This window comes from Equus caballus, chromosome 14 (genome assembly GCF_041296265.1).
Source record: "Equus caballus isolate H_3958 breed thoroughbred chromosome 14, TB-T2T, whole genome shotgun sequence".
Taxonomy (NCBI): domain Eukaryota; kingdom Metazoa; phylum Chordata; class Mammalia; order Perissodactyla; family Equidae; genus Equus; species Equus caballus.
In genome coordinates, this window is record NC_091697.1 from 66,653,411 (window position 1) to 66,669,092 (window position 15,682).

The 15,682-nt window shown below is 33.7% G+C and overlaps 1 protein-coding gene across 1 annotated transcript in view; it reads right to left on the minus strand.

Annotated features, from left to right (window-relative positions):
- The window catches only part of SNX2 (sorting nexin 2), a 50,700-nt gene that overhangs the window by 21,303 nt on the left and 13,715 nt on the right, over window positions 1-15,682 (minus strand). The window contains exons 2-6 of the mRNA XM_023617795.2: window positions 9,700-9,814; window positions 5,170-5,333; window positions 3,538-3,604; window positions 3,145-3,188; window positions 1,656-1,797 (exon numbers count right to left, since the gene is read on the minus strand). Coding sequence (XP_023473563.1) covers window positions 1,656-1,797; window positions 3,145-3,188; window positions 3,538-3,604; window positions 5,170-5,333; window positions 9,700-9,814 — 532 coding nt within the window. The remainder of the gene's footprint in view (window positions 1-1,655; window positions 1,798-3,144; window positions 3,189-3,537; window positions 3,605-5,169; window positions 5,334-9,699; window positions 9,815-15,682) is intronic.

Sequence of the window (15,682 nt, forward strand, 5' to 3'; positions counted from 1 at the left end):
TAAAGAAAAAAGGATAAATAATTTATGATAAGTGAAACTTAAGTTTCCTATATTGATAGCAGGATGCCAAAACATACCCCTGCAATAGTTTGGATAAGAGAGAAATAAAATTATTAATTAGTCAGCAGTTCTCAAAGTACAGTCAGAATACCCGGAAGGTTTCCAAGACCCTTTGGGGGATGCACAAAAGTCCATTTTCGTAATAATACTAAGCTATTATTTGTCCTTTTTACTCTCATTCTTTCATAAGAGCTCAGTGGAGTTTTACAAAGTTTATAATAATGTGTTATATCACAGCAGACTGAGTGCAGCTATCTTCTATTAAGCCGGAAGTTAAAGAGATTTGCAAAAGTCAAGAAAAGAAAGCCACTCTTATCATTTAAGATTTTTGTCTTACAAAAATTATTTTTCACAAAAATTTTATTTGTTAAGTAGAGAGTTTGTTATTTTTAAATGAATTAAAAAATATTAGTAGATATAGCCCACAAAAGCAAATGCTCTTTAGGGTTCTCAAATGTGGAGAATATAAGGGGTCTTGAGATCAAAAAGTTGATCTACACAACTAGTTTTATTTTTCCTTTTCTTTTTTTTGATGAGGAAGATTGGCCCTGAGCTAACATCTGTTGCCAATCTTCCTCTTTTTGCTTAAGGAAGACTGTCCCTGAACTAACATCTGTGACAATCTTCCTCTATGTTGTATGAGGGACACTGCCACAGCATGGCTTGATGAAAGGTGTGTAGGTCCAAACCTGGGGTACAAACCCATGGACCCCAGGCCATGAGGCAGAGCACACGAACTCAACTACTATCCCACCGGGCTGGCAGCCACAACTAGATTTTTGAATTAAAAAAATAGAGAAAGAATATAAAAAGTCCATTTAAATATATCAGGTTTCAAAATCACAAAAGATACTGATAAAACTACTTTCAAATCAAATGTTTAAAAAAGTAAAAACAACAATTTAAAGATGAGCAAAATTCATTTTAAATATTTTTCAGAATAACAATCTTATATATTACAAAAAGTAAGGCAAATAAAAACCTATGACTAAAAAAAGTGGAAAAACACACTATGAAATTTAAAGAGATGCCACATGTTTTTTAATGGTGGGACAATGCTCTTTTGTAATTATCTACATACTCTTAACTAAGCCTTTATTACTTGTATAAGTGGAAACGTTTTTAAACATTAAATTGTGGTATGAAATAAATTAAGGTAAGTTTAAATAACTCCTATACGAGTGATGCTAGATCAAATCTTTTTGTACAATGTACAGCTGGAGAGCTAAACACCTCCATCCCTTAGAAAAATGTTAATATGCTAATAATATTAAATATCTTGAGTACTACTCAGTAACATGGTAATGACCCTAAAAGGTTAGAGTTTTCAATTGCTTTCAACTTGGCAAATTCTGACCCAATATTTAATATATTGTTATCAAATAAATCAAAATCCTCAGTTATTAGAAAATAAAACTGTTAGCTACACATTCTTCAGTTGATGAATGATGGTCATAAATGGAATATTTAACTTCAGTATTTCTAGACATTATGATATGTCAGGATAGTGAATGACCATGGAATCCACAAATCTACACAGTTAAAACTGAACTAATAACAGTAACAAAAATTAATTTTTTTAAATTCATACTCACCTACTATACTTTTTTCTGGAGCTGGTGGCACAATATAACCGACATGTAGATACTTGCTTGCTAACTTGCTATGCAAACCGAGAAAGTCACTGAATCTTCTTTTAACTGAAAATTCACTCTTACTGAACATGGAAAGAGAAGTCTACAAGTGAAGAAGAGAAATTTCAAATTTGAATACTAAGCAATTATTTAGAAGTTACTGTCATACATAATTGTAAACACACATATACATTCATACTGGTCTACTTTGCAAAAGAATGAAAATGTGGTATACAGATTTCTGACAACTGAAAGAACCTAAATCATAGATGTTTTTACAGAAACTTAAGAAGACAGAAAAATGTTTTGCTTTACTCTATCCGTGACTCATCTCATCGACTCTACTTATATTTACGCTAATGATTCTTAAATCTTTACCTCTAGCCCAGATCTCCTCTAGAGCTTCAGTCTGCTATATCGAAATGCCCAAAGGACGCTTCCACTTAGATCTCACTGCCACCTCAAATTCACCCTACTTTCCCCTGCTAGAACTTAAGTTCCATGAGAGAAGGGCACTTAACTGTACTGTTTACTACTACTCCCTAGTGCTTAGAAAAGTCTGACCCCACGATAAGTGTTTAATAAATACCTGTTCAATGAACTAACAGATCTCACCCCTGTCCACACTGTGTTCTTCCCATCGTGCCACCCTTTCTCCGGGATCACTCCAACAACCACAAAGTTCATCCAGTCAGTAACTTAAGCATCCCTCCACCATCACTCCTTACATACAAATCCTATGGATTCTACCTCCTACAAAATTCAAGAAGCCATTTATTTTACTCATCCCCAGAACCAATTCCTAAAGTATCACTTCTCACAGCTAGGATTGCTGCAGGCACGTGCTCTCTTTTAATATTTGAAGGCCTACAACCTTTTTAAGACTTGCAATGGCCTCTTAACTGGAAATCCTGACCTCTGCTTTAACCCTCCCAACTCATAGTGAGTCAGAAAGATCTTTCTAAAATAAAAATCTAATTGTGCCACACTCTTGCCCGAACCTCTTCAATGGTTCTCCATTATATTTAGGATGAAGCCCAAACTCCTTAATGTGGCTGTTCATAATAAAGGAAGGCTTACTGCCAAACAATTCAATTAGGCACCTCTTTTTGCAGATACTGGAAAACACAATGCTTTCTTGACTTCTGGCTTATAAACAAGCAAATCCCTTTGCCTGAAACAAGCATTCTTGTCCTTTCTTCCTCCACTGCCCCCACTCCCTCTCAGATCACTTCTCCTATCTTTGTCTAGATAAGGTCCCCTCCTGCATATTCTCACAGAATACTCTATGCACCAAATCACACATAAGTCACTGTAACTACTTATTTGCAATCTTTACTAGATGGTAACCTTTGTAAAGACAGAAATCACTTAGACCTTAATCATCACTGTATCCTCATACTACATATGGTGAGGGCTCAATACTTTTTTAAAAGAGTAAACGGCTCACCTTTGTTGTTACTCTATATGCCATGTAAGCATTCATGCCATCACCTAAAAGAAAAGTCAAACAATAATATTAAAAATCATAAGCTTAACCACACACACACAGAAAGGTAACTGTGAAGTGATATGTTGATTAACTTGATTGTGATCATATCATAATGTGTACATATCTTAAATCATCATATTGTACATGCTAAATACATACATTTTATTTGTCAATTATACCTCAATAAAGCTGGAAAAAAACAGTAAGAAACAAAAAAACCCCACAAGCTTAAAAATAAAAGTACCATTTTAATACTCTAACAATGCATTTAGTAAAGAAAAACAAAACATGTTAATGACCAAGCTAATTATCAAAACAAGGAAGTACGAAAAAGAATAAATACTGACTCACCAACTTTCTCTGGATCTGATACACCAATTTCTATATCAAAAACATCTCCATTTGCTTCTTCTTCAATCTAGAAAAGATAAATTTTTGGGGGTTAAAGATTTCAATTTATAATATTGTCATAACACTAATAATTATTTTTACCATCTATCTTTTATTAGGGTCACTGTCACATCAAATAATTTAAAAAGCCACTCAGTACTTTATTTCTGAAAAACAATAAAAGCTTTCATATTTCCTGACTATGTAAAAAAACACACAAAGGCTCACAAAGACAACAGGAAAAGGATCATCTGGAGAAGTAACAGAATAATCTTGTGTTCTTACAAGTCCACAGACGGAGAAAAAAATGTTTTAGTCTTCTATAGAAATACTGTAATTTTTAGTTGTTGTCCTATATCCTGAATCTTCAGATTCAGATTATTAAAATAATTCTCATTTTTAATATTAGCATTTTTCAAAGTTGTATCTCTACTCTTTAGCGTCATGATTTCTCTAATTATCTAGTAAACACATGTTCTGCTTGAAGCCAATGAAAGCAATATAAGCTCACTGAAAAAAGCAGTAGAACGGAAAAATGATAACCTCATGAGACTACAAAGAGGCACTTTTTTCCTTAAAGATTGGCACCTGAGCTAACAACTGTTGCCAATCCTCTCTCTCTCTTTTTTCTTCTTCTTCCCAAAGCCCCCCAGTACATAGTTGTATATTCTACTTGTGAGTGCCTCTGGTTGTGCTATGTGGGACGCCGCCTCAGCATGGCCTGACGAGTGGTGCCATGTCCGCACCCAGGATCCGAACAGGCGAAACCCTGGACCGCCGAAGCAGAGCGTGTGAAGTTAACCACTCAGCCACGGGGCCAGCCCCAAGAAGCACTTTTTAATCCCATTATAAATAGCCAATCCTAACAACAGCTCTGCAGGAAAGTTTTGTTATTCTCAAGAAAGCACAGAAATTGTTAAATCTTGAAATTTTTTACAGCAATATTAATAGATAGTCTAAGACTATCTAAAACAAAAGTGAGTTTTTCTAACCATAATCTTTTTTTCATGGTTGCCCTCTTGTACAGATTTTAAAAAAGTAAATCTTATTTGAACTGTAATATAAACTACATAAATCCTAAGTATACAGGTCGATAATTTTCACGAAGTGAATACATTTTTTGTAACCAGAACCTACATCAAGAAACAAACATCATCATTACACCTCAGAAGGCTCTTGTATGCTTCCTCTCCACTCATAAGCCATCCTCCATCCTGTCAACATAACCACTAACATTTACAGCATGCCTTTATCAAATAAAATTATTCAAAATGTCTCTTTACTGTGATTAAGTTTTCAAAGTACTTTCATACACTATCTTATTTGACCAACATAGGAATCCTGAGAGGTGCATATTACTATCATAAGATCACAAATGACGAACTCCTTGACTTAAGAAGGAAAGTGATGTGCCCAAGTCACTGGGTTAAAAAGTGGTGAGAATAAAATCAGAAGCCAAATCACCCAAATTGTTTCCCATTAAAATGTCTAAAAGGCTTTGGTTAGGAATGACTAACAGGAGAGTGATGTTGGTCGGGAAACAAAAAACTTATTATTTACATATTAATTTAGAATACAAACATTTTTCCATACCTCCTCCCTGGATCTATCAAAGATCACAGGAGCAGACAGACTCTTCGATTCAATTCTGGGAGCAATGAGTGTAGTAGGGGTCACAGGCGTGACTGCAGGCGAAGGTTCTGAGGAGAGGATAGGTTCCCTTTCCGGACTGTCCAGGGAAACTTCTTCTGTGGCTTCTAGATACGAATTAAACAAGTTAGTTAAGGACACGGGTAACAAACCCCCAACAGTCTATACAGCAGTTAACGAATTATGAAAAGTATTTTTATATTAACCACAAATAAATATCAAAATGTTATTTAAAAATAGTTGTTATAAATAATTTTGTGAATCCTTCCTTAGTTGTCTATTAAAAGTTTAAAACCAACAGTGACTTTGTTGATTTTAGGAAGAATTCCCGTAAGTCAGCTTAATTATCTACACTAGTGGTAGGGATACAGCTAGTAGGAAAGCAATGATGTGGATAATTCCACATTCATTTGTGTTTGGGTTTGTAATATATCTTATACTTGTGGTAACTTACCTTTCAAAATCTTTTATTCAGGCTAACATTATGATTATTTTATACACACAAACAGAAATTTTATGGCAGAAGGCTGCCCAGAACTATCCCAATTGGGATTAAAAATTTGTGATGGAAAATCCACAAGTTAGTAATCTAAAGCAGTTAACTGCTAAAGATTACTGGATATTAGCTGAATACACAAATATGACACAAAGCAAATAGGTGTTTAGGTTTTAATTTAAAATGCTCATTCACTTAAAAAATCTAAAATTAAATATATTTAAAACCAAATCAAATCAATAAACTGAATGTCTACAAGCTATGTAACATTGTGCTAAATGCAATGGAGAAACAGAAAGAAAGGTAAAATATCATACCTGCCCTCAGGGAGTTTATAATCTAGTTGGGAAAACAAGACATAAGCATGTGGAATGTTAAATAATAATAAAAGACAAATAATAGCCAAGAGAACAATAAAAAGAATGTTACAAGATATTTAATTGCTTTATGAACTACAGAACAAACACTACAATTTGAGTTGAGATGGGAGACAATACTTTATGCTGGGGAAAAATCAGGAATAGTTTACAACGTTGATCTGAGAAGATTTAAATGGATAGAGAAAAACAGGGGAAGAATTCCATGAAAATAAAATAATGGCATAAGCAAAGCCAGAAAAGTGAAAGTTACAATCAGTGGCCATAATAAAAACCACACTTCTGCTAGTTTAGAGAACTGATACCAGGAAAAAGAAGGCAAGACTGTAAGGGAAGCAGGATCAGACCAGTGGTTTCTAATCTGAGGTTCCTTTAGATTCCCTTAGAGGTTTGGAAGGTAGTATTGGTAGTCAGCGAACCATTTTAATTTTAATACCTCAAAAAGCATGGCAATAAAAAATATATTTACCTAAAGTAAGGTAAATATGTTAACATTTAAACATAAACAGGTTAACATTTTATCAAGCTACCCTTACTGTTTATCTCATGCTGATGAGATCCTTACGTGGCATAGCTCTCTTTATATGTTTATATTAAAAGTAAAATTATTAATAACCCAAATCTTTCAAGCTATGGTAATCAAACGAAGAAAAATACAGTTTAGGTGTTGAATAGACTATAGACAACCCTAATATAACAAACTAAAAGCTTACATGCAACTTCAGGCTGTTAAGATTGCTAGTATTTATTCAGTCTTCAAAGAAATGAAACCAATGAGCAACATAAGAAAGTAAGAAAGCAGTGTATGAAAGCTAGGGAGTATGAGATCTTTAATCTACAAACAAACAAATCAATGAGCAGCAAACAAGATAAAATGAACGCCAAAATTCTCTGAAAAAGGTACTGTTATTTGCAATAGACCCATAGACAAAAAACTGTGAAAAACATAGTAATTTTACTGAGATATTGGTACACATAAAGTCATTTTAACTTTTCAATCATATTTAACTTCACTGACACCAGGTTTTGTGTTCTTTTCAGAAACTCTGGCAGGCTGCTCCATTAATAGTAGAAGACCTCAAAATAAGAAAAGCTAAATATGATCTAAGTAGCTAAAATGGAGGGGGGAAATGAAAATAAATGGATAGAGATTTAGGTTCAGTATATTAATATATAGTCTACCTTAAATTCTTCTCATGACTTCTTTTAGTGAAAGTAAACTAATGTACTACAAATTCACGAAATTTAATTTAAACCAGACCTAAAGGTTCTGGAAGACCCAGAGGTACTAAGCCCCAAGGTACTAAGTATAAAGATTAACTTTTCCTTGGAGGAGATACTTTGAGGACAAGTACAAATTGATTATGTCCATGTCAGGTAAGTAATATTTCACTCATATGACAGACAACATAGAATTTTTAAACAAAGGACTACCCGTTAAATTTACAATTGGTATCATTTGCTGAAAAGCATAAGTGAAATAAGCTAAGTATCCTGGCAGAGACAAGTTCTAAAAGTCTAGGACAATTTCAGTATTGGTAATTTGCTCACCCTCACTCATTCCTGCAGGACAGTTTCCTCAGTATGTTCAGGGAAGCTTAGCACAGTATGTAACAAAGGGTGGAGAGGGGCTCTGTAGTCAACAGTATTTGGTGAACACTCTCTAAGTAAACTAACAATAGTAATACACGTCACACATACTTTTTCTGACACAATAGTACTTGAAATGCTACCCAAAACACATTAGCATATGCATCAAGACAATCTAATCTCCTTATGGTTTTAAAATAAAAATGGCTGGATACTAGAGCAATATCTATATTCTTCCCTCTGAGAGAAGAAATAAATTAAGTAAATGTTCTATTACTGAACAATAGTTTTCACCATCCTGGTAACATATGTTACTCTCTATTATGGCTTCCTAGGACCATACTCCTCCTTAGGAGGAGGAATGATATATCTGCTTAAAGGCATTATAAATAAGATGCAAGTGTGGTATTAATTCATTCATATAAAATGGATCAGATGAGATCTTAGAACACCTAATTATGTCATTATGAAATGCAGTTAAGTTTAAGATAGATAAAGTGAAAATGTGTTTATGTTTGTAGATAATAAAGGAAACAGATGACTATGTTTATTGTTTAGTCCCTCATACTCCTCTTTTCTTAAGGAAAAAAACACTGACATTGACCATATTTGAATCATAATATTTAGCATAGATTCCTAGGTAGACTAAAATATGAAATATTTTAAGTGGGCAAATATCATGGTATAGTCTTCATTTGGCAAACTGTTTGATCAGCTATGCACACTGTTAAAAAAAAAACCTTTCCTTACACACACACACTCTTCTGCTGTTAAGAGTTTCAGAAAAATCATTTAGATAGAATTCTGAGACTTCAAGGTGAAAGATTCTTTAATATAAAATGGATAATCCCAAACTTCTATGTACAACTCTACACTATTAGAGGAAAATACACACAATTTTAGATTAGTTTCTATGCAGCAGAGAAAGGACTTGTGTTATCTTTCAGATTAAAACATACATGCCACAAAAAAACTTTTAATGCCTGCCTGGAAAAAAGTACATGAATGGAAATAAAAAAGAATATAATAATTTTGGTTAACTGTGATTTTACTCTAAGTTGTTGGGTAACTACCAAAAAAAAGGGTGAAATATGATTGGTATTTATCATACTTTTAATTTTCTGACATGATGAATATACGAATTCATATACAGTGAAAACTATTCATGGAACTAATCAAGCAGGAAATTATATGGACCTTTGTGATGGAAGATTGTATCTTCAAACACATATGTACAAAAATACAGAATGGTTTAAATATTCAACCACTATAAAGGCTGAGGACACATTAAATTTTAACTCAATAAAAGCCAGTTCAGGTAAATTAAGCTATTAAACACACAAAGATTTACTATTTTAATTTTTTGTCTCATTAACTCTAAGGAAGATTTTTACCTTTTAATGACTAAACATTAATTTGTACCTTAATTTTAATCTTACACCAGACCGTTTTGAAGAGAGTCCATTATTTTTAAAGGTGAGATGGACTAGACTAAATCCTGACCCCACATCAAAAATAAATTCCTCAAGCATCAATTTTCTCACCCAAAAGTGAATCAAAATGGAACAGGTGGTAAATACTGAAGTATTTTATTACAACAAACATTTCAAATACATAGACTATAAATTAAGTGATTTTTAAATCTAGAGTTTAATTTTGCTTTGTGACAACTTGTAAGTAATAAAGAACAGAATTACTGCTATTTCTCAAAGCATGAATGCTACAATCATTAGTTTTCTGAATTCAAATATTGATCAAAACAATCAAATTATGAGATTTATTTTCAAATTCTTAAAACCAGAAAGATCACATTTTGGCTTCTTTTAAGTGTCTGTATTTTTCACAAGGTGATCTAATTGAAAATTTCCTATCCTTCTAAGTTGTTAACAGGAAGAGCTACCCCTGATACTTCACGCAAAATTTCAGTTTTGCTTTAGAGACTATCTTCTATCAAGATATATATGTACTACAATTGGCCATTATTAAAAAAATTAAGATATTTAGAATTACCTGCAAAAAGATCTTCTCTGTCATCATCGAGCACAACTTCTGCAGGTTTTGGACCATTGGAGTTTGTACTAATATCTTCTGCAAGACCAGCTGGCTCTGGAGATGAGGGACTTGACTGTTAAAAACAGTAACAGACAAGGGATTGGTAGGTTTATCTGTTATAATTTTGTCTCTATCCACACAGAAATAGAACATTCTCTTGATAAGAAGAGAAGAAAGAACAAGAACAGCTTTTTATAGTTCTTCCTCCGAGAGGAAAAATGAACCAAAAACACACTTTTACTCATCTTCTCCCCTCTTCACAAAAAGTCATTTAAGATTTAAAAAAGAAAATCTTTTCTAGTCGCCCCTTTAGAGATACTAATTTGTCATGTTGAGTTATAATTAACAAAAACAAAATTTAATGCTCTACGTAGTCATATATAATAATGTTGACTACTATATAATAGTCAAACATCAGCTCTTGAAAACATGTTGTATGTATAAGAAGTTCAAAGTACTGCTTTACTATAAAAGGAAGGTTTAATACTAATTCAATTAAGACTACAAAAATTCTAAAATTTCTATAGTTTCAAACTAAAACTATGTCATCCCCCCAAACATTTACATATTTATTAAGCTAAGGAACGATTTTTGTCCTTCTTAAAGTATAATAACCAACAAATCTAGATTGTAAAGCTTTTAGCTTTATTATATAGTTTTCTTATGACAGTAAAGATCAATACTCTTTTTTTAAGAAAAGTAACATAAAAAGAAAACTGTATATATCAAAAGTGCACAGCTAGGTATTTTCACAAACCCAACATACCTGTGTAATAAGCATCCAGATCAAGAGAGAGAACATTATCATCAACTCCAGAAGCTCCACTCATGCTTCCTCCCATTCTCTACCCTCTCCCCACCCAGGCTTCTACCAGCATGGATTAATTTTTCTTACTTTTGCTCTTCATAAAACTGTAATCATACAGAAAATATTCTTTTGTGTTTGGTTTTTGTTCTTAATGTAACATATGTGCAATTCTTCTATACTGTTGTGTATAGTAATAGAGATCACTCATTCTCTTTCCTGTAAAATATTCTACTGTGTGAATATACCACAATTGATCTATTCTACTGTTGATGGGCATTTGGGTGGTTATCAGTTTTTTGGGGTTTTTTTTTACCACTATCAACTTCTAGTATACATATCTTTTAGCAAACGTGAAGAAATTTGTGTTTGGTATTACATAGGAGTGGAACAGCTGGATCACAGGGTAGGTCAATGTTCTGCTTTAGAAGATATCACTCAATAATCTTCTAAAGTGATTGTATAATTTACACTCCCACCAGTAATATATGAAAATTTCAGTTACTCTACATTCTTGTCAACACTTTGATATATTCCATCTTCATCATTTTAGCTATTATGGCAGGTAGACAGTCTACCTTATTGTGGCTTGAATTTGCATTTCCCTGATGAATAATGATGCTGAGCAATTTTTCTTATGTTTAATAGGCATTTGGTTCTCTTCTTTTGTGAAGGATCTCCAAGTATTTTGCCCATTTTATACTGTTTCTGTTAATTTGTAGGAGTTCTTTATATATTCTAGATACAAGTTCTTGGTCAGACACATACTGCAAGTATTTTCTCCCAGTCTGTGGCTTGCCTTTCTACTTAGTTTTTTTTTTTTTTCCTGCTTTATTTCCCCAAACCCCCCGGTACATAGTTGTATATCTTAGTTGCAGGTCCTTCTAGTTGTGGGATGTGGGACGCCGCCTCAACGTGGCCTGACGAGTGGTGCCATGTCCATGCCCAGGATCCGAACCCTGGGCTGCCGCAGCGGAGTGTGCAAACTTAACCACTTGGCCACGGAGCTGGCCCCGCATTTCTACTTTCTTAATGGTAGATTTTGATAAATAGAAGTTCTTAATTTTAGAAAAGATAAATTATCAATTTTTTCTTTTATGATTACTAAATTTTTTGTAGGACAAATTACCTTTTGAGGCCACTCCTAATTCATAAGATTTTCTCATCAGCTTTTTAAGTAAACTATCCTCTATGGCATAGGGCATTTCTTTAAATCTTTCAAAAATAGTTTCAATTCCTTACGGAAAAATTTAAAAGAGAGACTTTCTTTTCTCTCAGGAGCTCATTCTTACAGACTCAAACTCTCACAAAAGTAGGCCTCCATTACCTTAGCAATTTCACTTCAAGAAATTTAAAAATAAATAATCTTATATGTTACTTCTTTTGGAACACATTCCTAACAACCTCACCTCACCTCCAGCTGAATCTGGTTAGGTGACTGGCCTATATGTTTCCACAGAATATCTACTTCTATCATAATTCTTCCTGCCACACTACATTATAATTATTATCCATTTGTAGACTACAAACTCAATAAGGAAAGCAGAGTATCTTGTTTACTACCTTTTACTCAGTTCCTGGCAGGACTCAATGATTACCTGTTGACTGAATTCTAAGAAAATGATTACGCATATGCTAAGAACTGGCCACAAATTTGTCAATCAGGTTGTCAATAATACTGAAAAATTTGAAATAAAGAACATCTACATAAAAATGTAGCAGAATGGCTCCAATACCCATTCACGATAAAAACTCTCAGTATACTAGGAATACAGGGGAACTTCCTCAACTGGAAAAAAATTATCTACAAGAAATCTAAAGCTAACATATACTTAATGATGAAAAACTTGAAGCTTTCCCACTAAGATCAGGAACAAGGCAAGAATGCCCCCTTTCACCACTACTTTTCAACATCATACTGGAAGTCCTAGCTAATGCAATAAGACAAGAAAAGGAAATAAAGGGAATGCAGATTGGGAAGAAATAAAACTCTTCGTTCACAGACAACAAGACTGCCTAACTAGGAAATCCAAAAGAATCAACAAAAAAACCTCCTGGAACTAAAAAGCAATTATGACAAAGTTGTAGGACACAAGGTTAACATACAAAAGTTACTTAATTTCCTATATACCATTAATGAACAAATAGAATTTGAAATTAAAAACACAACCATTTACATTAGGAGACCCCCAAAATTAAATACTTAGGTATAAATCTAATAAAATATATACAAGATCTATATGAGGAAAACTACAAAACTCTGATGAATGAAGTCAAAGAAGAGCATATTTCATGTTCATGAACAGGAGGACTCAAGATTGTCAAGACGTCAGTTCTACCTAATTTGATCTACAGATTGAATGCAATCCCAATCAAAATCCTAGCAAGTTATTTTGTGGATATCAATAAACCGATCCTAAAGTCGATATGGAGACACACAAGACTCAGAACAGCCAACACAATATTGAAGCAGAAGAAAAAAGGTGGAGGACTGAAGCTACCTGACTCTAAGATTTACTATAAAGCTAACGTAATCAACACATTGTGGTACTGGTGAAAGAATAAATAGATCAATGAAACAGAACAGAGAGTTTCAAAATAGTCCCACACAAATATAGCCAATTGATCTTTGACAAAGGAGCAAAGGCAACACAATGGAGAAAAAAAAAGTCTCTTCAACAAATAGTGCTGGAATAACTGAATATCCACAAGTAAAAATATGAATCTAGACACAGACCCTACATCCTTCACAAAAATCAACTCAAAATGGATCACAGTCCTAAATGTAAAGCACAAAAGTATAAAATTCCTAGAAGATAACATATGAGAAAATCTAGATGACCTTGGGTTTGGTACTGACTTTTTAGAAAACAAAGGCACAATCCATGAAAGAAAGAATTGATAAGATAGACTTCATTAAAATATAAAAACTTCTGCTCTGAAAAAGAGCTGTGAGGAGAACAGAAAAACAAGCCATAGACTGAGAGAAAATATTCGCAAAAGACAGATCTGATAAAAGACTGTCATCCAAAATATACAAAGAACTCTTAAAACTCAACACTAAGAAAATGAACAAGCCAAATAAAAAGCGAACCAAGGGCATTAACAGACACCTCACCAAAGATATACACATGGCACACGAGCATATGAAAAGAGGCTCCACATCACACATCATCAGGGAAATGCAAATGAAAACAACAAGATACACTATACCTCATCATGGTACACTCTACGCAACTACTGGAATGATCAAAATCTGGAAACTGACAACATGAAATGCTGGCAAGGATATGCAGCAACAGGAACTCTCATTCATTGCTGGTGGGAATGCAAAATGGCATAGCCACTTTGGAAGACAATTTGGCAGTTCCTAATAAAACTAAACATACCCTTACGTATGGTCTAGCAATTGTGCACTTTAGTATTTACCCAGAGGAGTTGAAAACTTATGTTCACACAAAAACCTGCACACAGTGTTTATAGCAGCTTTATTTATAATTACCAAAACTTGGAAACAACCAAGATATCCTTCAGTAGGTGAATGGGTAAATAAACTGTGGTATATCGAGACAACAGAATATTATTCAGTACTAAAAGGAAATGAGCTATCTTGCCGTGAAAAGACATAAGAGAAAACTTAAATGCATATTACTAAGTGAAAGAAGTCAGTATGAAAAGGCTACATGTTGTATGATTCCAACTGTATGACATTCTAGAAAAGGCAAAACTATGAAGACAGTAAAAGATCAGTGCATTAACAGGGAGGGAGGGATGAATTGGCAAAGCACAGAGGATTTTTAGGAGAGTGAAATTACTCTGTATGATACTATAATGGTGGATAATGTCTTTATACATTTGTCCAAACCCATAAAACACACAACACCAAGAGTGAACCCTAATGTAAACCGTGGACTTTGGGTGATAATGACGTGTCAATGTAGTTTCATCAATTGTAACAAATGTATCACTCTGGTAGAAGACGTTGATAATGAGGGATAATGCATGTGTAGAGGCAATACAAGGGAAAGTTCTATACCTTCCACTCAATTTTGCTGTGAACTTAAAACTGTTTTAAAGAATAAAGCCTATTTTTAAAAAATGTAGAAGAGAGGCATTTACCGACACGATATGAGAAAATTAGGTACCTACACACATGATCCAGTTTTCTGACAATATTCATTAAAAATAAATGTTGTTTGGGGCTGGCCCGGGGGCACAGTGGTTAATTTTGCACGTTTCACTTTGGCAGCCCAGGTTTCGCCAGTTTGGATTCCAGGTGCGGACCAACACACCACTTGTCAGGTCATCCTGTGACAGGCATCCCACATATAAAGTAGAGGAAGATGGGCATGGATATCAGCTCAGGGCCAGTCTTCCTCAGCAAAAAGAGGAGGATTGGCAGCAGACGTTAGCTCAGGGCTAATCTTCCTTAAAATAAATAAATAAAATGAATGATGGAATGAATGAATGAATGAATGTTGCCTTCTGCTCCTTCTCTTTGCCCTACTAGAAACTAAGATATACTTGCACCGAGTAAGATACAGGTACTAAAGTCCTATAACTTGTACACACAACTTCATTTTCAACAAAAGTCTCTACCTTTAAAATTTCACAATTTCCTGGGGATCAGGAGCTCCTGAGTCTAGTTCTGTCTGCACACTAACTTGTCTATGATTACATAATGAATTTCCTTGGGTACCAATTTTTTTGCCTATATAATGAGAAGTGCGTCAGATAATTGCTAATATTTTCTTATCTATCCACTTTATTACTTTAAAATTTCTAAATCCAGAGTTACCTTTAATCAAGAGTTACTCTGATTTCCTTTTGCATTTCTCATCCCCACTTGATATTAACTTTGAGGGAAAAAGAAATGAATTAATCTTGAGAGAAACAAAACAGCAAAATTTAAAAAAATGAAATACAATTTCAAAAATAGTAAATCTCAATTCATGCTATAATTTAATACTTACATAAATGAATTTGTAACCAAATCTCAAGGGAAAAGACAATCAACAGATGCCAACCCCAAGATAATCCAGATGTTGCAAGTATTAGTCAAAAAATCTTTTAAAAACTTTTCTAACTGTGCTTCATGAAGTAAAGGCAAATACATTTGAAAGGAATAAAAAGAAG